Here is a 24,071-nt window from a genome sequence, read left to right as displayed (position 1 = left end):
CATTTGAAATTTGAAATCACGACCAATCGATTTCTAATATATCGATAGCGTCAAATAATCATCGATTTCTGTGGCCATGCGAATGGTCACTCTAACAATCAGCTGGGTCATCAGCATTTTTAAAAACAGAATTGAATTTTATTTAAAATTCCAGGCAATTGCTATTCCAAACTGACCAGTTTGCTGTCGAAGATTAACCATGGGCGTGCCCACGACGGATTGGCTTTATTGGTGTCGCCTGTGCGCCCGCGATGACGCTGTTATCAAAGTGCGTCCGCTGGACGAAGATCTCGTGAGGATCATCAGCAAATGCTTCGATGTGGAGGTGGGTATCGCTGTTCCCTGCCACCAGAACTCCTAATATACAGTGTCCTTGAACCCCAGATGACCCTCGAGGAGCCGGAACTGGGGAGCATGCTGTGCGAGGAGTGCTACACGGTGGTTGGCCAACTGCTCACCTTCTCGGAGAGCGTTACCAAGGTCCAGGCCATTTTCGAGCTACTGCGTCACTCGGAGCCGCAGGACAGTCAGGAGTTGGACGCACTGCGGCGGCAATATGGCCTCCCGCCCACCTGCAAGCAGGAACTGGAGTTCCTGGAGATCGATGAGCAGGAGGACAAATGTTCCTCCTTCGAGGAGCCATTCATATCCGACCATTCCACTGCTCCCTCACCAGAGATTCAAAAAATGGATAGGAAACACCAGCTAGAGGAGCTAGACACATCGGACCATTCCACTGCTCCATCACCTGGGGAACAAACAAAGCGCGGTCGCAAATCCCTTGATTATGATTCCCAGATGGAGGTGGACCTCATCCTAGACGAAGATGACATCATGGTCCTGCAGCCCGAGAAAAGGAAACGTGGGCGTCCGAGGGGTAGAGGCAAGCTGCTGAAGCAGGAAGACAGCCAGAATAGAACTCCCTGCAAATCGGAAGGCACTGCCAAAGCCAAAGCACAGAGGCAGTCACCCAAAGACAGTGGGTCGCCGCAGGTGGGCGCCGACCAGAGTCCGGGCGTCGACGATTTCATCTGCAAGGCCTGCAACGAGTCCTTCATGTCCTTCATGGCTCTGCGCCGCCACAAGCACGACATGCACGGCGGTCCCAAGCGCTTCGTTTGCGACTGCTGCGGCAAAGGGCTGAAGACCTTCACGTCGCTGGTCGAGCACCAGCTGGTCCACACGGACGAGAAGCCCTGCGTCTGTCCCGTATGCAATGCGGCCTTCAAAAACAAGGCCAGACTCAGGGTGGGTCATTGGATATAGATATATATTGGATAGCATGAGCCCGTAATTCGATTGCCCATTTGCAGGTGCACAGCCAGACGCACGGAGAGCCACAGTTTAAGTGCGACATCTGCGGAAAGAAGCTGCAGACCCGGGCCATTCTCAACAAGCACAAGTATGTTCACACCGAGGAGCGGCGATTCAAGTGCGAGATCTGCGGCAGCGGCTGCAAGAACTCCACGGCCCTGAAGATCCACCTGCTGGGACACACGGGTCTCCGGCCATATGTCTGCAAGTACTGCGGCAAGGCGTTCGCCAGCAACACCAATTGCCGCTCGCACAAGTGGAAGAAGCATCCGGAGCTGGCGGCCAAGGAGGATGAGACCGAATCCTCGCGGGTTCCCGTTCCCACATTGGAGGAACTACGCGCCATGTAAGCTTAGAATCCTATTCTCCAGTCGCTTGCTTAAACTCTATTTCCATTTAACTAAATAATGACTTTAATTTCTTTTTTCAGAACCCGCGAGATGGCGAAAACGGCCAGCAGGGAATCTTAGAGCATGCACATTCAGTTGATTTATACTTTTAATACAAGTTCCATTTGCATTAAAACTTTTAAATATTTATATATGCGTATGTTATGTAAACAAATAAAGTAAGATTTAATAAATCGGTTTTAGATATTCCCTTATATGGAAATAGGATTAAAGTAATGTGAACACATACGCATCTTCTTAATTGATTAATATCTAATATTTAAATTAAACAAAATCTATTTCAGTTTTGCAATTAAGTTTTGTTTTTATTAATTTCGAAATACATTTACACTTAAAACGCACACTAGAATTGGGGAATGAATGAATGGCATATCAATTTTCGCCAAGATTCGGTGATAAATTAGTAATCAATTTCAAGAATAAAATAAGCGTTTAAATAATAAAGAACGTAACAAGGGAAAAATGTATAAGGAACATTCAAAAATGTACAAATCAAGCAATGTGTGAGTGGTTCCGTGTGGGATAGTTGTTTAAATACATTTTGATTTCGATGGTTTTTGTATAATTAATTGTTATTAAGATTAACACGTTGAGAAGCAAAATCTTTTGGCATGGCCTTCCTTCCGAGTGGAGCAAAGAAGAGTCAATAAATAATTCATCCAAGTTGGCTGTCACTTCATCCTTGCCTCCCTCATCGCTCCTCCTAGTCAATGTTAAGCGAGGACATCAGCTCCTCGACGCTGCATGGATAGGGATAGAAAAAAGTGGATCGTTAGTGATCAGGGAACATGGGGGAACCACTGGCAGTTAGGCACGAATGTTTACACTGGCACGCACGTGATATCTATGTCCTGGAAGGTCACGCCCAGCCAGGCAACCACCAGGCAGTAGTGCTGGAACAGCTGCAGCAGCAGTTCGCCCTCGTCCAGCATCTCCAGCCGCTCGATGCGCTGCCTTTCGGCCGCCGAGATGCTCTCGTACACCTGCACCATGTCCCAGGCGCGCGCTCCTGTCCAGCCGCTGTCCTTGAAGCGATTCCGCTGCGTCTCCAGCGACAGACAGGACTCCACTCCTGCCAGGCTGCAGCCGCGTCCGCGCAGGTTGTTGAGCATCACATCGCCAAAGCGGTCGTTCATGTTCACCTGTAGAGATTAAAGTTGTTTGGTTTATTAATATTTAATAATTTTAGAAGATAATACATTTAAAAGGCTGTATTTTCTCATGAAAAACAGAGATATTTCGCCATTTAAGCAGGTAATTAATAACAATTAAAAAAAGGAAACATTTTTTAAGATAAAATAAAAAAGCTTAGCTTCATTAACTTTTAAGAATTACATTATTTAAAAGGCTGCATTTTCTCATGAAAAACAGAGATATTTCGCCATTTAAGCAGGTAATTAAAAACAATACAATAGGTAAAAACATTTCTTAATACACAAAAAAAGCCTATTAAAATAAAATGTTGTATATTAAAAAGAATGAAATATTTTCTGGAGAATAACAAAATTATTAGCCAAATGCCTTTAAGCAAGAGTTAATTGAATTTTAAATTTCTAACTCTGGAAAAGAACCGATAATTTGACAAATGCCTTTTCAACTGGTAATTTATAAAAATACATATCTAAACTTAACATAACTAACTTATTCCTAACTCTTTTAACTTTTTAGCATGAAATTTATAATTTTATTTTAAAATAAAGCCTATAGATCCCCAATGACTCCTAACCTGCTCGTAGTTGACGAAGACGGCGGCCTGAAACTTTTGGGCGATCCATTTGAGCAGATTGCGACAGTTCTGCGCCTCGATATAGACGAGCACGCACTCGGCGAGGAAGATGGTGGGCAGGGAGTAGTCCACTTCGGCCTGCTGCAGCTTGTTGTCCACCTCGTCGAGGTTGCGCAGGTCGACGCCCATCAGGTGGTAGCTGGGTCCGTGCAGGTCCGTGGGACTCAGCCGCACTTCGCCGTCCTCGTCGTGAATCCTGGCCAGCAGGGCCTTGTTCCGCTTGATTGTGTAGCACTTGCGGGCGGTCACCGTGGGAAAGTCAAGCTCGATGAAGTTCTTCACCTGGTGGGCGGTGTCCCTCAGCCGGAAGTAGAGTGTGTCGAAGCCGCAGCCCAAATTGATGATCTGGCAGTTGCCCGACGTTTTCTGTGTGAGGGAGCAAGGTGGTTGTGTGAATGCATCGGGGGCAAAGCAGCGGTTGGCGGGCAAGGTCATCCCAACCAGGACATGCGCATGGCAGACCATGGTCATGACCATGCCCAGTACACAGTGCACAGTGCAATGCAACAGGATGACCTTGGCACGTGCCAGACTGTTGGGCGCCATCACCACTGAGCACTGAGCACTAAGCACTGACCAGCAACCAGCGACCAACGACCACTGACCTTCAGAAACTTCTCGACGCACATCTCCACGCCCTTGACCCGGGCAAAGTACCCCCGGTTGATCTCCGGCGCCTTGCGCTCCTGGTTGCGCACAAAGTACCCGATGTAGTCGTCCTTCCAGTAGCCCAGGCGTACCGCACATCGCTTGCAGTCGCTGGCATCGTCGTTGGTGGCTATTACCGCCTCATCGCACGGATGGAACTTGTGCGTCGAGCCGGCGGACGCGATTCCGCCCGGCGATGGCGGCTCCATGGCTCTCCGGCGCAAGTGCTCGGCTGTTTCCCGTTCGAGTCTTATTTACGATCAGCTCCTGCTGCGCCACAGAGTCCCAGAATCCCAAAATCCTTGATATCCTTCGAGTGTTTCCTCTGTGATTTTTTTCTCAGACGAAAACAGCTGCGCTTTCGATAGTCGATAACACTGGCCGGTGTTGGCTAGCGCTTAATGCCATTTCAACTAAAAGCTTATCGAAAGCCCGATGGTCGATGGGTTGGCGCAATTGTTTGAAATCTAAAATGTTGAGTGCATTTTAGAGTGCCCCGACTATTAAATGCCTGTTAGTCAGCTAAACAATTTCAAAATAAATACGCCGACAGAAACATTCGCATTTTTGGATTAACTACAAGAAAGAAAGAAATTCAGTACAATTATTCATGTGTGGGTTTAATTTAGCAGAATGGAAAAATGATATTAAAAACAATTTTGTTATTAGAATTGTGTGGATATCTAAACATCAGTGAAAAAGCATAAGCAAGTGAGCATATCAATTTATTAATTAGCTACGTTTTGTGGCGGTCTGGAATATCCGCAGGAAAAATCCATATTTGTTACTTATAAATTTCAATCCCATCGCTACAATTTTTTTTTTGCCATTCAGTAGCTAACTTCATTTTTCTTTAGCCTAATTGACTTAAGCACTTCATTAATAAAGAAAGGGTCAACATTGTAAACAAAGCGTGTCCATGCTCAAGTGCTTTAATTGCTTCCCGCATCTTTGACATCGGAACTTGGGTTATAATTAAAATCAGCAGCTACGCCCAACAACCCGCTCAATAAGTCGGGGTCAAAATGTGAACTGATCGCCAATTGCCTTCGCGCTGCGGGGTTCAACGCGTGAATCACAACCCATCCATATCCATCCATCGTCTGGGCTGCGTCCTATATAATAGAATTCAATTAGAAATTATGCAAAATTGAATTCCGTTTTGTCATGCAAACATAACTCATTACTACGTTATCCACAACGGAAGCCGAATTCAGAACGGTTTTCTTTGAATGACGAGACAGCAATTAGTTGGAGAAATATGTCGAACACACAAACAAACAAAAGTCGTTTTAAGGAAATAGTAATCTGGTTAGGATCGTGCTTTTGAGGCCCAACATATATTTTATTAAATTAAGTAAATTACAATAACATTAAATAATACGAATTAATTAAGTATTTAAATAATAATAACTTATTAAAGGTGGTTTTTCAATAAACTGAAATTTCGGTGTTATACCTCTCGACAAATGCACTGCTTGATTTTGGCCCCCTCTCCACCCCAGTCGAATCCGCTCCCACTCTAGCATCCGAGCCAAATGACTTTCCCGGTCAGCTGACTGTCTCTCTCTCTCTCTCTTATCCGCTCCCCTCGTTGCACCATGGGTAAAAAACTCGTTTTTGGTGCATAAACTTATTGAGATTTATAAATTAAATGTTAAAAATTTTTCAAAAATGATCACTTGTAAAATTTATGAAGCGCAGAAATGTTATAACATTTTTTAAAAAATGCGAACTTTTAGCTTACAATATAGATACAAATATATTAAGCAATTCTCAGTTGGACAAAAACATATAAATTTATCTAGATTACTAATACCATTGCTATGATTTCCCAATTAGCAAAAAACGTTTGGTAAATTTCTATCTTCATATCTTTGAAATCGATCGACTTATTAATATTGGCCAACAAAAGTGGTCGCTGGCCCATAGTGCATTCAGCGAGAGCCACTCTCTCATCATTCCTAACATTTCAGTTAACATTTCTGTAGGAAAACGATATTTTAACATTTATGTTAAGCAAAAGTATCTTGGCTTACTTTCAGATACTTTTCAGCGTTCGCGAGAGTCGGTTGGTCGGTTGTAGTTGGTCGCCGTCGTGCTGTTGCGCTCACTTTTGCACAGGTGAGGGGGAGTGGGAGAGAGAGAGGGGAAGTGGTAGTGGAAACGGAGAGCCTTCAAAGCTGCGCGCGCCCAACACATCGAAAGAATCGTTTGGGCCAGGTGTATCCGTGTGAGTTGTTGTTGGTAACAACCCGGCACTGAGCGTGAGTGTTAACTGAGTTGCGTGCTTTGGTGTGCGTGAGACTTACCTGGTTTACCTGAGTCTGTGACTCAAAAACGGTCATTTCAGTTGCGTTTTTTCTCGTTTTCAGTCGGATTTTCGGTTGGTGCTGAATGTTTCATTTTGTTACCTTTTCGGGGCGTTGGCCAAGAAAGTTATTGTGAGTGAACAACATACCATCGAAATGAAAGAAAATGCGAATGGTAATGGTTGAAAAATCGCGATTAGATAGTGAAACGGCGGCTAGAAGCCGCAACAAGTTGCCACGGCAACGTCATCAATTGGAGCATAACTGTAAAAACAGTGAGATTAACACGCACAGAAAAAAATGCCACCTTTTTTGCTACTACCTACTATCGTGTTCAAAATAGCAAGAGTGAGAAACCATAAACAACAAACACAGTGCACAAATCAACAAAAAATGTTGTTATTGCTTTTATTTTGTTTCAAGAAAGTTAAAAGTGTTAACAATTTTCAATAAAACGTTTAAGATACCCACTAAAAACTCGTATTAATACTTTTAAAAATATTAAATTTATATTTAAACAAATATTTATTAAAAAGTTATTTCAAATAGCTTTAAATTCTTTTTAAATATTTGTATATATATATTTTAAAGAAATATAGAAAAATTTGAAAAAAACCTATAATTTTTTCCTGTGCTGAAGTAACAACAACACCTGTGTAGTGTAGGCCAACACACAGATACACACAACCCTACAGATCGCACACACACAGGCGCACCTGCGCTTCACTTTCAGCGTTATCGTTGCGTTTTATTGTTTGCTTTGGTGATTGCGAAAAAAGCTAAACTTCTATACAAATGATTCATCAACGGAACAATAACAAAGTGCTAACAAAATTTCGACACGAAATTCGATATGAAATTCCCAGCCCGTCTTGTTAAAAAAGAAAATAACACAGAGCTTGTCATATTTTTTTGTGCAGGCGTTTGCACTTCCGTAATTTTAATAGGAACCCTTCGAGGGTTGAGAAACCGAACAGTCGGGTAACTTGAGGCCTCAACAAGCAGGTTAATGCACCCGTATCTGTGTGAGTCCTTGTGCCACTTTTCCTACAGTCGCAGTCAAAACAATAGCATCAGCAAGATGATCTTAAATGTACATCAAACGGTTCAGAATAAACAGAAAAAAAATGTTTTCGAAATTAATTTTTTTTTAGTTCTTAAAAGGTTTTTTTACTTGTTTGAATTTACTTTGTACCAATTGGTCTATATTGTTCCTAAAACAGTTAAGGAAATGCGGTTTTTATACTTTTTAAAGGTATCAGAGAAAGTGAGGAAAGTGTTTAAATATTGGAGAGATGAATATGTTTCTATTACGTTGACCAAAACTGTAAACCTGAATGCATATATGCAACCAGGGTAACGACATTAATGTTGCATCGATACGACTTGCATTGCCAATCAAACGCCAATAACAAAATACTAATTTAACCGCCTTTGGAACAGCCAGGTGTATGTGTTTTCTCACTTTTTCTTTTATTGCATTTTCACACGTATTTAAGGGGATGGAAATAGCCGGAAGCACCTGCCACATAAATGTAATTGAGTGAATTTTTCAATTATTAATTATCGCTTTTCATCATTAATCTTTCGATGACTAGAACGTACATACAATATATATATAGTATTATTATTATGCTATTTGCTTTTTGAATTTGTCAATCTTAAAGATTATTGTTCAGTCATATTTTTACAAAAAAAATCAATAGATTACTAAAAAAAATAAAACATGCAACAAACGATCCAATATATTAGTTAAATTGTTATGTCGCGTATTAGCTTACCAGAAAATAAAAACAATTAGACATCAATTTTTAAAACAATTTACTTGCTTTGCTATTGGCTTACTCAACCTGCAACACCCCATTTCCCAAGCTTAAACCAATTTAAAGCGATGACCTTTCTCCATTGTCGGTGCAATTAACCCATTGACGCCGATCCCAGCGCACCAGACAAGGCACGTAATCGTCAGAGTAAGGGGTCTCTCCATTCGAGCAACTCCCCAACTCAATGCCTCCATTTGGAAGTCGCACTTTATGCTGTAACTTATTTTTAGCGCATTTTTTCGCGTCAGCGTTCAAACGGGTTTGTCGGTCTCTCGGCTTCTTCTAATGCCAAGAAAATTGAGCCAACAACGTAATGGAAAACCAGTTTGGTCACTCTTACTCAGAGCTCGGATCCAGATTTGTTTTTATTCTGTTTGTTTATACTTTAAAGAGCTCAAGATTCGTTGGGTTGGCCATAAATGTAAGTGCTTCCGAAACATATTTTTCTCAGATATCAAGATTGTTTCTTTATTGAACAAAGAATTGAGAAATAACTGATTTAAAGTGTAATTTTGGTTTTTATTTGTTTCGGCTTGTGTTTGTTTTGAATAACAGCTTTGTAAAAGGAGAAACTTTTTGGAGGCTCTGGAATATGAATAAGAATAATGAAAACAAACACAAAACTATATTTACAATATGAGCAAAAGCTTCTATAATTAACACATTTTGTAACTTAAATAACTATTGTTTTTTTTAGATCACCATGATGCACAAATTAAAATATCGCGATAAATTAAAATGGGTTTTAGCCCTGCCCCTGCTGATTTGCACCTGTTTTATGCAAACGGAGGCACAAACAAGGGATCCAAGATTTTATTCGCGGCCAGGCGTTGACTATCATTGGCCAAATCCAGGTGATCCAGATTACAGGTGAGTCATATTTTTATATTTTCAGTTTAACTTATCAACTTTTCCACTTACGTTTTGCAACTACAGAACTTACACGTTCAACGATCGCCGATATGGTCATTATCAGCCAAATGGTTTTGGAGCCAATTATCCGGGCAGAAATCCCCCAGGGCAATATCCCCAGGGCATGCCAAACGAAGATCGCTTTCGATTTGATCCGGTAAGCAAAGAATAGATTTATATACAAAATATATATATATTTCAATTACTCAAATTGTTGTACGAATTTTTAGACATATTAATCATTTTAGTATAAAACATATGATAACCCTTGGTTAAAGCTGAAACAAATTAAAAAAAATAAAAATTTATTTAAAAAATTTGTTTGTTTCTATAAAAACAAATATTTTATGGCTTATGTGATTGAAATATTAAAATTAAAAGTTAATATTTGAATAGGAAAAAATGAATTAAAATTTGAGAACAATGTTCATATTTGTTAAGTTAAACCTTGTATTTTCTCAGTTTTAGACTTAATAAACAGCCAAAAAGTACATTTTTTTCTGTTTCACGCTTAATCAATTAAATTCAGTGACACAAAAAACTGACCCCTATAAGAAAGAACCGAACCGAACCGAGATGATACGATCCATAGATGAACAATGCCAAGTCATTGAGGGATATAGAGTTTGTCCGATCAGCAGATCTCGGTCCAATATCAAAGCAATAATCTTAATTAAGTTTTCATGTCAGCGAGCGGAGCCAAAGGCGTCTTAATCAATTACACATGTCGCCCATGCACCGATCGGCTTAGAGTCTCTAATTGTTCGACCATGTGAATGGGGCTAATGGTGGTCTTCATTTCTTTTCTCCCAATCGCAGAACGATCCCAATGCACGGACCCAGTTCCCGGGAGTTTTGGCCGGATGGCGAGAGGATCTGCAGGGCAAACAGCGTCGGGACTCGTTGACCCTGGAGCGGGATGTGTTCGTGACCACAAACTATGGCCAGGTGCAGGGCTTCAAGGTGTACATGTACGACAATCCCGATCCCAAGTCCTTCTACCGACCCTACCACTCCACCGTGGACCGAGTGATGAGCGAGTGCTCGGTCTTCCTGGGCATCCCCTACGCCTTGCCGCCCACTTTCGAGGGCAGGTTCAAGCCACCCCGTGTCCACCGCGGATGGCAGCTGCTCCAGGCCGTCGACTTCGGACCCGCCTGTCCTCAGCCGGTCCGCTACACCGGCGCCACCAAGGGAGTCATGGACATGGACGAGGATTGCCTCTACTTGAACGTCTACTCACCCAAGGTAAGTTGGGGTATACTTAATTTTTAAATTAGCACACTGCTTTATGATTACTGTAGGAATTTATAACCAATCTTTAAAAATGTCCAGTAAAAAAATGTCTGACCAAAAAAAAAATGTAACTACCTCCAATCTAAAACTAAAAAAAGACTAGTAAAAATGTGATGAATATGAAGTGAACAAGATACCTATACACCCAAAAAAAAAGTTCTTAAAAAGACTAATTTATGGTTACATGAATTTAAAACTATTGGGTATGAAAACTTTCGCGATAAGATGAAACTGCGAATACTTGATTTGATTTTTTAAAATATTAAAAAACAATAATAATGCTTAAGCTATTATTATTTTGTAATATTTTAATAATGCTTAAGCTATTATTATTTATTCGCAGTTTGAAAACTTTGTTATTCTTTTCTCTCTTCAAAAATTTGAACATTACGCTACTAGCAGTCCCTGAAATGTTCATAAATAAAAATAAACAACACTTACCAAATACTTTTATGAGCTTTGGTGCTGTAATCAAATTTTATTCTCGGCGTGGTTGAGAGTGGGTGTAAAATTTTTATTTCTTCCGGCAAGGATGAGCGTGATAACCATTAGGTTAGGTCATGTAAAGATGTTTAGCAAGATCGCGCAAAAAAAAAAAATGATCATCGAAGAAAACGTAATAAACTGTACTAAAAAAAAAGAAATATTAAATTTAAATATGTGATTATTAAATATAACCATATTTAAAATATATAAAAATATGTATTTTTTGAAGCAAAGATTAACCACTTGAAATCTAATATTTTTCACATATTAAGTCATGCTATTAAATAGGCAATGTATTTAATATTATGATTTAATATTTAATTTAAATACTTTTATATTAAACACGTCAATTTAATATTCACATATTTATTTTTAATATAACTTTCTTTTATCATTGTATTTGTTTATTATTCTATTCTCAATACAGCCACATATGCATGCATGTGCAGAATGCGTTTACCGCTTATTTTTTTTTTTCCATATAGTTATGCTGCTGAAGCTAAAAATTAATCTTGGCGTGATCTTAATCTTGAGGGTTAATCAAGTTGAACTAGATCACGGTAAAATTATAATGTAGTTAATATGTTATATCGTTTCCACAGACTGGCGCTGGCGTGGCGCAGAAGTACCCGGTGATGGTGTACATCCATGGCGGGGAGTTCATCCGCGGAGCGTCCAACTTGTTCCAGGGTCATGTGCTGGCCTCCTTTTACGACGTGGTGGTGGTGACGCTGAACTACCGCCTTGGTGCCCTGGGATTCCTGTCGACGGGCGACGAGAACTCGCCCGGCAACTACGGAATCCTGGATCAGGCGATGGCGCTGCGTTGGGTGCACGACAACATCGAGTTCTTCAACGGCGATCGGGACTCCATAACGCTCTTTGGTCCCGGAGCGGGTGGTGCGTCCGCCGGTCTTCTGATGGTGGCGCCGCAGACGCGGAATATCGTGAGGCGGGTGATCGCCCAGTCGGGATCGGCCCTGGCGGATTGGGCCCTGATCCAGGACAAATACCGGGCCCAGAACACCAGCCGCGTGCTGGGCCAAGTGCTGGGCTGCTCGATCGAGTCGTCGTGGAAGCTGGTCAACTGTCTGCGCACCGGACGCAGTTTCTATGAGCTGGGCAACGCGGAGTTTGCCCCCCAGGTGGGCAGCTTTCCCTGGGGTCCGGTTCTGGACCACAACTTCACGCTGCCCGGCGACGATTGGTACGAGGGCTGGCGCGAGAAGGACTGGCGCTTCCTCACCCAAACGCCGGAGACACTCATCCGGGCCGGCAAGTTCAACCGGAACATCCAGTACATGACGGGCGTGACCACGCAGGAGGCGGCCTTTTTTGTGGCCCAAAATGAATCGCTAAGTCCGTATTACGAGCTGGATGGGCGCTTCTTTGACCAGAAGATACGCGAGCACGTCTTTCGATACAACTACACGCTGAATCCGAACGGCGTTTATGAGGCCATCAAGTACATGTACACGTTCTGGCCGGATCCCAACAACAACACCATCATCCGGGATCAGTATATCAACATGCTCAGCGATCTGTACTACCGGGCACCGGTGGACCAGATGGTCAAGCTGATGCTCGAGCAAAAGGTGCCCGTCTACATGTACGTGCTGAACACCACCGTGGAGGCACTGAATCTACCGCAGTGGCGGAAGTATCCGCACGACACGGAGCGGTACTTCCTCACCGGTGCCCCCTTCCTCGACACCGAGTTCTTCCCCAAGAAGGAGCACCTGCAGCGCAACATGTGGACGGACAACGATCGCAACATGAGCCACTTCTTCATGCAGACCTACTCGAACTTTGCCAGATACGGGTGAGTCACTAAACGATTTATTACAATTTTAATTAATATATGCCTCGCATGGCGGCGTTTAAGTACTGATAACTATTAACGTAGTTTAATTAACGTAAAGTCATAAAGTTGCTGTGAAGTTGAGACTATCTTGAGACCTCTTTAAAACTTGTTAAATTACATTTTTTTGTTCTTTTTAAGGTTTATTACTTTTTAATTGTGTTTCCATGACCACATTTGTATGATTTTTTGATTTTTTTTAATATTTATTTTAATCATCTTCAATACAAAAATAATTTAATTTTGCTTAACAAAATTTTTGTTAATAATATCTGCCCTGAAGATTAAAAGAAAAACATTAAAACACTGAGTTTTTTATTTTCACCATTATTTACCAGCGTTAGGATACCATTTTTATAATAAATACAAATACACATACAAAATACATGATCTCGAACGGGCCTACAAAAACTAATAACAAAAAATATTCATTGAAATTTTATTTGGTTATCTTTTCTTGTTTGTATTGAATTAAACTGCAACTTCTTGAGTATTACTTTTGTTTAATTTAATTAAATTTAATTAAATTTAACTGTAAGGAAATGTCTTCAATGGCTCAATTCCTTTCTTATTCCGAACTTAATATATTCTCAACCCCATCCATTTGCATTTCAGCAATCCGACGCCCCAACAGGTGCTGGGCATGCACTTCCAGCGAGCGTACCAGGGCGAGATTCGCTACCTGAACATCAACACCACGTTCAACTCGTCCATCCTGCTGAACTACCGGCAGACGGAGTGCGCCTTCTGGACGCAGTACTTGCCCACGGTGATCGGGGTGCTGGTGCCCACATATCCACCCACCACGGAGTATTGGTGGGAGCCCAAGGAACCGCTGCAGATCGCCTTCTGGAGCATGTCGGTGACCTGCTTCTTCCTCATTGTCCTGGTGGTCATCTGCTGCATCATGTGGCGCAATGCCAAGCGGTAAGTTGAGCAATGAGTGATTCTGGGGATATAAATAAATATATTATTCTGGTAAAAAAAAATATGTAGTAAATTCAGTTATTTCATACTTCTTTTAGATATATATATATATATTTTTTTTTTTATGTAAAAGTACTTTAAAGTTTCATTATAATTTTTTATTTCTTTACAAACTTTTATTACTTATATAAAAATTTTTAATACAGCAATTCTATATCGCTGATTTTGATTTTTAATTTCATTTGATTTTTATCTATTTCTTTTTTAAGTTATTTTAAATATGACACAATATATTTTGTATATATTTGACTATTTTTGGCATAGATTTTACATCTGAAAACTTATTATTAATTTAAGCCACATTAAACTTGAATATAAAACATTTAAAGGAAATTGGAGCCATTGTTTTCCAAAGTTTTCCTCACTAATTCAAATATTTAACTATAAAAAAAACCAATTAATTTAATACTAATTTAAATTAATTTATAAATTGAATATAAATTCAATTTAAATATGTAGTATATACATATTTATTTTTATCGTTCCAATTTCGAGTCAGTGCATAAAACCTATTTCTAATCCACAGCCAATCGGATCGCTTCTACGACGAGGATGTCTTCATCAATGGTGAGGGCTTGGAACCGGAAGCGGATGCTCGGGGCGTGGACAACGCCCACATGGTGACCAACCATCATGCGCTGCGCTCCCGCGACAACATCTACGAGTACCGGGACTCACCCTCCTCCAAGACGCTGGCCAGCAAGGCGCACACGGACACCACCTCGCTGCGATCACCCAGTTCGCTGGCCATGACCCAGAAGTCCAGCAGCCAGGCCTCGCTCAAGTCGGGGATCTCCCTGAAGGAGACCAATGGCCACCTGGTCGTCAAGTCGAGTGATCGGGCCGCCACGCCACGGGCCCAGCCAATTGGGAATGGCCATGGATCTCCGGCCAAAGTGGCGGCTCCCGTGGAGGAGAAGCGTCTGCTGCAGCCACTGTCCAGCACTCCGGTGCCGCAACTGCAGTCGGAGCCAGCCAAAAGGGTTCCAGTCGCCGCCGCCGGCAGTGTCTCGGGAAGCAGTCGGAGCACCACGCCAGTGCCCTCCGCCCGGAGCACCACCACCCACACCACCACGGCCACGCTGAGCTCGCAGCCAGCGCCACAGCCCAGACGAACCCACCTGGTGGAGGGAGTGCCTCAGACATCCGTCTAAGTAACCGCTCTCTAAGCGCGGGATGCGCTTAGGGAGTCAGCCAAATCGTCCAATAACCGAGCATGTCGATGATCCCACAAGGGAACGCGAAGGTAGGTTCCACTGTAGTCTTTTTTCATTACCACTTTTAGCTAGAAAATACGAAATAAAAAATTATCAAAGACTCTATCTATCTATGAATTAAGTTAAAAATAATCCAAACTGTATTTCAAATAGCCTCGAAAGCCTTAAAAGAAATATAAATACAACATAAAGATCAGTGCCCTTATCTCTTATTACCCAAAAATAAATAATATGGTTAAATAACCAAATCTGGATTTTGTATAGCCTTTAAAAAAGTAGGTATTTTACATAGGTTTATAAGTCGTCTTTATAATGCTAAATAAGATTATATCCTATTTTATCAATAAGTTAGTACCTTTATCTCTTATTTACCAAACAAATATTTTTACCAAATAAAACCGGATTTTGTATAGCCTCGAAAGCCTTAAAAGATTGTTTTGCCGAAGACTATACATGCAACATCCAACTGAAAATACTTGATATGGTATTTTATCTCTGATCACTTATTAAAGAAAGAAAAAGGGTTAAAAAATAAATTAAGCTTGATTTCTAATAGCCTTAAAATTGTTAAATTAATTTTCGTTTCTTAATATAATTTATTTTTCCTTACCATATTTTCTGTTTTAAATTATTTTCTAATCCAGAATTCAACACCTTTTCTTTTACATTACAGTTTTTCCTGGGACTTCAATTAATTTTAGCTAGTTATTTTGCGAAAAATGTAAGTTTAATTTTTGTATTTATAATACGTTTTTAAATAGATCTGTGAGATCTCAGTTTTGAGTTGTAGCTTAGGCAAAACCTATATTCGTAACATATTATTTTAAGTTTATTTGTTCGTAAGTTTGATAACCCAACGAATACAAATCCATATCAATGACATTCCATAGCCTTATAATCGGCCTTTAATTGTACATATACAAATATAATAAAATATATGTATATTAGTATTATTTAAAAATAGGATATACAAGAGTTCTGCTAAAACTGTCTCTTCAAAGAGATTAGTTAGATAATCCTTTAATTGCAATAAAAGCAAACAGAAGTGACAGTAAAATCGAATGAAAGTGTAAAAATAGTATGTAAAATGTGACAAATGTTATAGAACAAAAATAAAGTTACACTAAAAAACAAAAGAAGTAATTAAATTATTAAAAATCCATAACATTGTCGCGTCCCTTAGCATAAGATTAGAATGTAAAACATTAGATTTTAGCCACTGCCACACATCATCAAGAGCAATACCCACAGTGCCTTCGTTTCTTGTAATTGTCTGCGATGGATCCATCCACATCCATGTACCGACTAAGTGTGCCCATCGTTTAAATAGACATACGTTTATAGTTATATATTTTGTATATGTTTTATGTGTCGCATATAAGCCAACAATGACCATACAAAATCAGTGTGAACCGTCCAATAACTTTATGTTTTCATAAGTATCGTGTACACTTTTATTTCTTGTACATATTCTCATTTGTTACATGATTGAAAGCATAATGTATTAACACTTTATATGTTTTTATTTACTCTAGTTTAGCATAGTGTATCTGTCCCGAAATAAATCATTATTAATTTATTTAATGTTGTTTTGTGAAGTGCTTTTGTCTGTTTGATTAATCAAATATATGGTTGTTTAGGAATACTATATTATCGACTGCTTTGCAATATATAATAACCATCGTGAAATTTACGCAGCAATAAAACAAATATACATCATACATTCTTAATTATCAATGTCTTATTGCTTTTATTCACTTCTGTTGTCATAAAATCATTGAAAATATACAAAGAATGTCGGGGTTTCATTAAAACTCCGTACTTGAACTGTCTTAACTTAAGATTAGTTTCACGATTTTCAAATCCTAAGATACACGAAACCCTTTGAAGCTTTTCGTTTTCGAAAAATACAACTTTTTTGCAGAAATCAAGCCAAAATCGACTTCAATAACCAAATTGGAACGGGAAACAATGCCTTAAAATAGCTTTTCCTAAAGTCTTACAGATACAACGAGGCGGCAAAGACAATGTCGCGCTTGAGCAGCCGAATGCCCTCGGAGAACTTGTTCTCCAGGTCCGTGTTGCCGATCGTCTTGGAGGCCTGGCACATCTGGCGCAGCAGCTCCTCCAGGCGGCGCATGCACCGAATGATTGAGCCCTCGAAGATGTCGGTCATCTTGCAGACGGCCAGGAAGCTGGAGCCCTTGCACCAGGCCAGCACCACGTCCATGAGGAAGGGCTTGAACTTGTCCACATACGAGTCGGCGTCCAGATCCAGCTTGCACTCGGTGGACACCTTGGCGATGCGCCGTGCCAGATCCTGCATGGATCGCAATGGTCCCGACAGCTCCGTCGCGCTTTTCGGTGACTCACTGGACTTCTCGTCGCACACGAAGCAGGAGAGCAGCGACACCGCCTGCGGAGCGGTCAAGTCGTTGAACACCCCGTTGAATATCATCTCGGTCATGAGCAGCTCGTCCGCCGAGCTCAGCTCGCAGGCCACGCGACCCTTGAACTCGATGACGTCGCCCGGCTTGCAGTAGCCCATGCGGCGAAGGACGCGCTTGCGGTGCTTCAGCTCCTCCATCTGCAGCAGACTGCGCGCGGCCTTCAGCTCGGCCTTCAGGTTCTGCAGCTCCGTTTGCAGCTGCACCTTTTCCTGGTAGCGCCGGTGGATGCGCTCCAGTTCCGGCGACTTGTGCAGCGGATGCTCCTCGAGGCGCGCCTCAAACTGCCCGATGGTGTCCACAATGGTACGGAACTCCTTCTCCTTGATGTTCATGTCGTCGATGGGATTGAGAACTGGCGGGCCCAGGGGGAATCGCTTCTTGGCCTCCTGTATGGTCTTGAGCACGGCCCGCCGATTGTCCGCACTGCGCAGATCGTTGGGGAAGTACACACGGATCGAGCTGATCTGGGTGATGAGCGTGTGCGCCACGGGCACCACCTCCATGCAGCCCCGTTCGTTGGGGCGACAGGGCTCCGTGTCGCCGGTCTTGGCCGCCGCCTCGCTCACGTGCAGCAGCACATCGATGGTGACGCTGGGCTCGCACTTCAGCGGATTCTTGCGGCTCTGGTCCTGCTTCTTGAAGTTCAGCACGATGCCCCAGTCGTACTCCTGCGAGCCGGCGGACACCTTGACCAGTCGGCCCGGCTGCAGGAAGGGCAGCAGATACTGCGGCTTCGTTAGCCACTGGCGGAACTCCTTGCCATGGTGGTCCAGCTGGGAGCGTATGTGGTGGTAGGAGGCGATGTTGTGCTCATCCTTAATGCTCAGCTTATTCAGCTCCAGGGTCTTTTGCTCCACCTGATCATGCAGGCCGGGCAGAGCGGCCTGGTTCTGGAACTGGTAGAAACTGCGCTCCAGCATGTACTCCGGATTGATCTCCTCCACGCGCAGCAGGTTCAGCACCATGTTGTAGGTGAGATGGAAGGCCGAGTTGATGGGATCCGCCTTGCCCTGCACAATGTCGCGGCCCACGGCCGGCGACACCTTCTCGTCGATCATCAGGATGACGATGCCCTTGTCATCCAGTCCTCGGCGTCCGGCGCGTCCCGCCATCTGGATGTACTCGCCGGAGCTGATCCAGCGGAAGTCCTTGCCGTCGAACTTTCGCGGTGCCGTGAACAGCACCGTCCTGGCCGGCATGTTGAGGCCCATGGCAAAGGTTTCGGTGGCGAAGAGGGCCTTGATCAGACCCTCGCCGAAGAGGATCTCGATGGTCTCCTTGAGGATGGGCAGCAGACCGCCATGATGGATGCCAATGCCGCGGCGCAGCAAGGGCAGCACGTTCTCCACCTGCGGCAGACGGCGGTCCTCCTCCGAGAGCACGTCCATGGCATTGTTGAAGACCTCGTCCACCAGCTTCTTCTCATCCGGCGTATTGAAGTCCAGCTTGGCCATCTGCATGGCATACACCTCGCAGTCCTTCTTGCTGAACGAGAATATGATGACCGGTGCAAAGTTGCGCTCCATGATCATCTTGACGATCTTAAAGATGTTCGTCTGTCCGGCATTGTGGCCCTTGATGCCGCCATTGCGTCCCTTTTGATCGCCCTTGCCAGCCTCACCTGGAAGATGTTAGTGTTAAGACAAGGATTTCATTTGTTTTAGATATATATATGTACCCGCATTGGCCAGCACTGCCATGGCGGTGGTGAAGTTGTCCTCCTTGAACTGTCCCTTCTCGTCGACGATGAGGTGGATGCCATCACCGCCGGCCGGGAAGATGTAGTGCTGCAGCGGGGTGGGCCGGTAGTCGGTGTAGACCACGTGACACGGCTGCTTGTGCAGGTGGCAGACCCACTCGGCAAACTGGCGGGCATTGGGAATGGTGGCCGAGAGGAAGACATAGCGCACGTTGTCCGGCAGCAGGATGAGCGTCTCCTCCCAGACGACGCCGCGCTCCTTGTCGCGCATGTAGTGGATCTCGTCGAAGATCACCCAGCCGACCTCGCGCATGATCTCACTGCCGCGGTACAGCATGTTCCGCAGGATCTCCGTGGTCATGATCAGGCAAGAGGCCGAGGGATTGATGGTCACATCACCGGTGACCAGGCCCACGTCCTTAAACTCGTCGGTGAACTCGCGGAACTTCTGGTTGGACAGCGCCTTGATGGGCGTGGTGTAGATGACGCGCTGCTTGGCGGCCAGTGACTTGGCAATGGCATACTCCGCCACCACCGTCTTGCCCGCCGACGTGTGGGCCGAGACCAGGACACTCTGGCTGTTGTCGATGCACAGGATGGCCTGGCGCTGGAAGGGATCGAGCACGAAGGGGTACTCTTTGCTGGGAACGCCGCTGAACGGCTGCAGGGGTATGTACTCCTGGTCGGGATGGGCGGCCACCTCGTGCGTGCAGGACTTCGGTGCGTCCAGCAGGTGGGTCACAATCCGGGTGCGCAGCGCCTCCAAGGCGTCGGAATCATCCACATCGAGGGTGCGAGTGGGTTCCTCATCCTCATCTTCCTCCTCCTCCTCCGCCTCCGCAACCACCACATCCTCCGACTCTTCCTTTCTCAATCGCTTGGTGGGCTCCTCTTCCTGGCCCTCCTGACCCTCCTGCTCCACTTCTTTAGAGGATTTCGCTGTATTCTTAGTCTGCGCCTGCCGTTTGCTTGCCTTTTTGGCACCTCCACTTCCCGAAGGCTCCTCATCCAGGTTGATCACCGGCGGCTGTACCTCCGGCGCCACTTCGTCGAAGCAGTCGAACAGCTCGTCTATATCCATGCCTCAATTCGCGTTATTGTCTATTTTTTACAAACAATTTCAACACACGCCGCAAAACATGTGAAGCTCCGATAACACGATAGCAATGGCTATCGATTCCGCAAATTGTTTAGTGCTGTCTATCTGACCTTTTTCGGGGGAAATCTAGCTATTTATCAAATAGAAGCCAAATGTTTATTAGGGAAAAAAATATACAAAAACATTATCACATTAGGCAAGGCCTTCATCAAGAAAAAAAAAAGAATTCCCTCGTAGCCTGAAATCAACTTTTCCATTACAACTACGATTCTGAGAAAGAAAAGTTGTGGATCTTAATACGTTACTACAAATTGCATAAAATTACTAGTTAATGATGCTAAGCAGTTAGTTATAATTCTTAATTTGTGTAGAAATATAAATGTATTTCTTCTTAGTTATAATTCTTAATTTGTGTAGAAATATAAATGTATTTCTTTTAACGAACACGTTTTTGAAATAGCTGATTCCATACTGGTTCCGGTTCGCACTGGGAACTAGTTTAAAGTACAGTTTGTGGTCACACTGGTCCGCACAGCTGTTCTGTTTTTTTTCATTGCGTCTGCCCGATTAAATTATACAATTTTTGGCGTTTTCGGACGTCCACATCGCAAAACCCAGGTAGAATCGGTGTAAAATGGTGGCCACAGCTGGAGGTGCCTCGGATACGGGCGGCGTGAAGCCGATGGCCATTGCCGGCCGGATGGTGCGCGAGCGGGAGCGCCTGATTGGAATGCTGCCGGAGGAGCGCGCCTGGCGAAAACAGTGGCTGAAGGATCAGGAGCTGCACCACGGACCCCGCAAAGTGCCGGCGTTGGAGCTGGAACTGAATAATCCCATCAAGCGCTTCTATCGCGCCCCTCTGGACAAGGTGTGCAACGTTTTGGAACCCGTCCTGGTGAGTTATTAGCACGCGCATTATGTAATCACTTATTTCTGATCGGAGGAGTAACGCTTGCTCGGATTACAGGGCTTCCAGCGGGCATTCACCGTGCGCTACTGGACCGGAAAGGCACTGCTCGCTCTCACCGGAATCTACGCCGGCGCGTACTACTTCAAGTACAACCAGAATGTGAGTAATGGGTCAAGGATTCCACTTAGCTGGGTTGCAAGTGAATCAGTTCGAATTGCTTCCTGGAACTGGAGTGTACTGAATGTTGCTATACTCCTTGGAAAAGTGGGTTGAAAAGACAGTAATGGACATATTTTTAATCCTGTTAACCTTCCACTAAAATCGTATAAGGCATATCCTTCAGTTTATTTTCCATTTACCATTTAAGCAGTTAAAAGCTTTTATATCTAGTTTAAAAGCGACGAGGATCAAACAACTATATTGCTACACTAAGCAAATTTATTCCAAATAGAAATGGTAGAAGACTTAAAGTGCTTGTACTTTTTGACAAACATTTAACATCCTTTTTGGGGGATATATACTGCTGAACAAGACACTTTAAATTGTAATGTACATATATGATAAAGTGCGCCTAAAAAGTTGTATCAAAACACGGTTACTATGTCTTTAAGTTATTCTCAGTTTTGAAGAATGCCTACATATTTTAAACAGTTAAAAATAAAACCATTACGTCGAAAGGTTCGCATAGAGTACCCAAAATAAAATATTGCAATGATGATATACTTGTAAGCTGCTAAAACAATGATTATCATATATGATAACCAAGGAATCACTTTGGAAGTTGAAATGACCTAAGGAGAAATGTATTTTTAAGTACAAGTTTATGAATCTATTACTTAAAAACAATGGCTCTATCAATTTATTTCGATCGTGGAATAACTGTTGTAGCAAAAAATATAGCAAAATGTCAGTTTAAGGAGATTGTCGTTCCCCATCTATATATTCAACACCTAAAAATATTTCCTAATCATGTATTTTCTCCATCTGAAACTGAGATCCCAAGCTCAAGCTGAGCTATGTTTAAAAATACATGATATAGATTTTTAAACAGCTTTTCCAACCTCTTGAGCTTGAAGATAATGTAATAATCCCACCACTTAACCCCACTACTTTCATTCCAGGACTGGACCCGCAAGGGCGGATGGCGTGTGATCCACTCGCGCAAGGCGTGCGTTCCCGGAGATGAGGGCTATCCCAAGGTCTCCGACCGTTCGGCGCCCGCCGATTACGCGGCCCGCGGATTCAAGCAGTCGCCTCTGTAAACTGAAGCTCGCCTGGCTCGAACTGGCTTAGTGATTTTTCTTAAGTTTGAAACGTAAATTAATAATATCAAAACAAAAATCGCAATAAATATGGAAACGAAAACACAGAGGAGGAAATTAAGAGAGTGGATGGATTGTGGTTTTGCCATTGCTTTGCTGCTGAAGAAGACGTTTTTCTGCTGCGCTCGGCAATTGTTCCTTTTTTTTGTTTGGCTTTTAATTTGACGAAACGCTGCCCAAGCAGTTTGCCGGTGTGCTCAATTCGCTTAAATTATCGGCCACTTTCTTTTATTTGCTTTTTCGAGCTTGCGAAGTAACCAAGCCGCGGTTGAACCTCCAAGAAAATGAGATTTTCTAAAAAGGTGTGGCAATTGGCATTCAAACAAGTAAAAAGTACAAGCAAACTAAAGTACATATATTTGAATATAAATTCTAAAAACTATAAATAAATATGAAATAGTAGAGGTGCTCAAATTATTAATATGTATACGTATGTATATATTAATAAATAGCGCCCTAAGTGGTTAATAAAGTCTTTTTAAAAAATTAGACTTCCAATTTAATCAGCGATTAAATAAAAGCAAGTTCATAATCTGATTAAAATAACAACAAACAAAACAAAACGGATTTTTAATTTAATGAGAAGTGTTTATATAAATTAATAAAACTTGACATCCAAAGTTATTTATTAACGAATGAGAAATGTTTATAAGAATAATATACATATAATTTATTAAAAAATTTTAAATTAAATCAACAAAACTGGATATTTAAGTTATTCATTAACTAAAGAAAACCCGTTACACAATATTACTCAAAAAATAAGACTATTTTAAATTCAAAATAGGGCGCGCAAAAACAGTGGTTGCCTAAGTTTTTTTAAAAAGTTAAAAAAAAAAGTAAATAGAAACAAAGATTCTATAGTGATTGCCTTATAATCAAATAACCTCTTTTGCGTAAGGAAGTTAAGAACCGATAAATAAATATTTATGTTAATATAAGGTTCAAGTTCAAAAAAGGCGCGTAAAAAAGCGCATTGTCAAATTTAAATAATTAAGCGTTGATTAAGAAAATAACTAAACGCAAGTTTAATTGTTTTAAATGTGTACTGAGACACAAAAAAGTTAGCTAAAAAGATAACCAAATAAAAACGTTACCTACATGGTGTGATTTATCGCTCGAAGTGCGCGCTTAAAAAAGTTTTAAAATTGAAATGAATGTGAATTAATAGAGATCAGCTTAACTTTGGTTTTATTGACTTATATTGTATAGTCTACACAGTGCTCTCAATAATATAACGGCATTTAGTGAAGTAATAATTCTAAAACCATATAAAACATACGGTTTTTCAAAAATTATAAATTTAAAAAAAAGGCGCGAAATAAGTGAGTTTAAAGTGCTTGAGAAAAACGTATTTTTCGTTTGATGTTAATGAAAAATCATGTAATCGCAATACTAATGGAATGAAGTAAACTAAAAGAGTTCCAATGAAACCAATAATAGCCAATGTACAAACAAAATATGAAACAAAATATTCACAACACAACTCACCAACAACACATTCAAAAGGCGCGCTTAAAAAAATGATAACTTATAAAT

The 24,071-nt window shown here is 42.1% G+C and overlaps 5 protein-coding genes across 8 annotated transcripts; 3 read left to right on the top strand and 2 right to left on the bottom strand.

The window, feature by feature from the left end:
• Positions 1-85: 85 nt before the first annotated feature.
• On the top strand, positions 86-1,950 carry LOC108138284 (zinc finger protein weckle). Its single transcript, XM_017260440.2, has 4 exons — positions 86-325; positions 385-1,248; positions 1,314-1,660; positions 1,745-1,950. Exons 1-4 carry the CDS (start codon positions 200-202, stop codon positions 1,782-1,784), a joined length of 1,377 nt encoding a protein of 458 aa, XP_017115929.1. The 5' UTR covers positions 86-199; the 3' UTR covers positions 1,785-1,950.
• Positions 1,951-2,002: 52 nt separating this feature from the next.
• On the bottom strand, positions 2,003-4,538 carry LOC108138285 (leucine carboxyl methyltransferase 1). Of its 2 annotated transcripts, none has more exons than XM_017260441.2 (4): positions 4,116-4,538; positions 3,451-3,876; positions 2,550-2,866; positions 2,003-2,464 (listed from the first exon to the last, which is right to left on the bottom strand). In XM_017260441.2, the coding sequence occupies exons 1-4, from the start codon at positions 4,365-4,367 to the stop codon at positions 2,428-2,430; spliced, it is 1,032 nt and encodes a 343-aa protein (XP_017115930.1). In that variant the 5' UTR covers positions 4,368-4,538; the 3' UTR covers positions 2,003-2,427. The 2 variants fall into 2 exon arrangements, with proteins under 2 accessions (XP_017115930.1, XP_017115931.1); XM_017260442.2 differs by having other exon boundaries at positions 2,562-2,866.
• A 1,679-nt stretch (positions 4,539-6,217) lies between these two features.
• Positions 6,218-16,631, top strand: LOC108138159 (acetylcholinesterase). 3 transcript variants are annotated; one of them, XM_017260248.1, is made up of 8 exons: positions 6,218-6,282; positions 8,991-9,163; positions 9,230-9,362; positions 10,025-10,453; positions 11,590-12,809; positions 13,464-13,775; positions 14,362-15,081; positions 15,726-16,631. In XM_017260248.1, the coding sequence occupies exons 2-7, from the start codon at positions 8,997-8,999 to the stop codon at positions 14,987-14,989; spliced, it is 2,889 nt and encodes a 962-aa protein (XP_017115737.1). In that variant the 5' UTR covers positions 6,218-6,282; positions 8,991-8,996; the 3' UTR covers positions 14,990-15,081; positions 15,726-16,631. The 3 variants fall into 3 exon arrangements, with proteins under 3 accessions (XP_017115737.1, XP_017115736.1, XP_041566581.1); XM_017260247.2 differs by lacking the exon at positions 6,218-6,282 and adding an exon at positions 6,514-6,602; XM_041710647.1 differs by lacking the exon at positions 6,218-6,282 and adding an exon at positions 6,630-6,645.
• Positions 16,632-16,775: 144 nt separating this feature from the next.
• Positions 16,776-20,368, bottom strand: LOC108138157 (exosome RNA helicase MTR4). The gene is made up of 2 exons (XM_017260246.2): positions 19,181-20,368; positions 16,776-19,123 (listed from the first exon to the last, which is right to left on the bottom strand). Exons 1-2 carry the CDS (start codon positions 20,280-20,282, stop codon positions 17,052-17,054), a joined length of 3,174 nt encoding a protein of 1,057 aa, XP_017115735.1. The 5' UTR covers positions 20,283-20,368; the 3' UTR covers positions 16,776-17,051.
• Positions 20,369-20,806: 438 nt separating this feature from the next.
• LOC108138351 lies at positions 20,807-22,575 on the top strand. Its single transcript, XM_017260522.2, has 3 exons — positions 20,807-21,195; positions 21,268-21,369; positions 22,332-22,575. The coding sequence occupies exons 1-3, from the start codon at positions 20,935-20,937 to the stop codon at positions 22,470-22,472; spliced, it is 504 nt and encodes a 167-aa protein (XP_017116011.1). The 5' UTR covers positions 20,807-20,934; the 3' UTR covers positions 22,473-22,575.
• Positions 22,576-24,071: the final 1,496 nt, after the last annotated feature.

The sequence above is a fragment of the Drosophila elegans genome, unplaced genomic scaffold, assembly GCF_018152505.1.
Source record: "Drosophila elegans isolate 14027-0461.03 unplaced genomic scaffold, ASM1815250v1 contig_814, whole genome shotgun sequence".
Taxonomy (NCBI): Eukaryota; Metazoa; Arthropoda; class Insecta; order Diptera; family Drosophilidae; genus Drosophila; species Drosophila elegans.
The sequence above is the reverse complement of the archived record's forward strand: the minus strand, read 5'-3'. Positions and strand labels throughout refer to the sequence as shown.

Bases quoted from the DNA above. Each gene is read 5' to 3' on its own strand.
- LOC108138284 (XM_017260440.2), top strand. From the start codon at position 200: ATGGGCGTGCCCACGACGGATTGGCTTTATTGGTGTCGCCTGTGCGCC. The intron at 326-384 runs GTGGGTATCGCT...CTTGAACCCCAG, and splicing joins GCAAATGCTTCGATGTGGAG to ATGACCCTCGAGGAGCCGGA. The intron at 1,661-1,744 runs GTAAGCTTAGAA...TTCTTTTTTCAG, and splicing joins TTGGAGGAACTACGCGCCAT to AACCCGCGAGATGGCGAAAA.
- LOC108138285 (XM_017260441.2), bottom strand. From the start codon at position 4,367: ATGGAGCCGCCATCGCCGGGCGGAATCGCGTCCGCCGGCTCGACGCAC. The intron at 2,867-3,450 runs GTTAGGAGTCAT...TAATCTCTACAG, and splicing joins TCTTCGTCAACTACGAGCAG to GTGAACATGAACGACCGCTT. The intron at 2,465-2,549 runs GTAAACATTCGT...CTATCCATGCAG, and splicing joins GATATCACGTGCGTGCCAGT to CGTCGAGGAGCTGATGTCCT.
- LOC108138159 (XM_041710647.1), top strand. The intron at 10,454-11,589 runs GTAAGTTGGGGT...TCGTTTCCACAG, and splicing joins TGAACGTCTACTCACCCAAG to ACTGGCGCTGGCGTGGCGCA. The intron at 12,810-13,463 runs GTGAGTCACTAA...TTTGCATTTCAG, and splicing joins TCGAACTTTGCCAGATACGG to CAATCCGACGCCCCAACAGG.
- LOC108138157 (XM_017260246.2), bottom strand. From the start codon at position 20,282: ATGGATATAGACGAGCTGTTCGACTGCTTCGACGAAGTGGCGCCGGAG. The intron at 19,124-19,180 runs GTACATATATAT...AACATCTTCCAG, and splicing joins GGCAGTGCTGGCCAATGCGG to GTGAGGCTGGCAAGGGCGAT.
- LOC108138351 (XM_017260522.2), top strand. From the start codon at position 20,935: ATGGTGGCCACAGCTGGAGGTGCCTCGGATACGGGCGGCGTGAAGCCG. The intron at 21,196-21,267 runs GTGAGTTATTAG...CTCGGATTACAG, and splicing joins ACGTTTTGGAACCCGTCCTG to GGCTTCCAGCGGGCATTCAC. The intron at 21,370-22,331 runs GTGAGTAATGGG...CTTTCATTCCAG, and splicing joins ACTTCAAGTACAACCAGAAT to GACTGGACCCGCAAGGGCGG.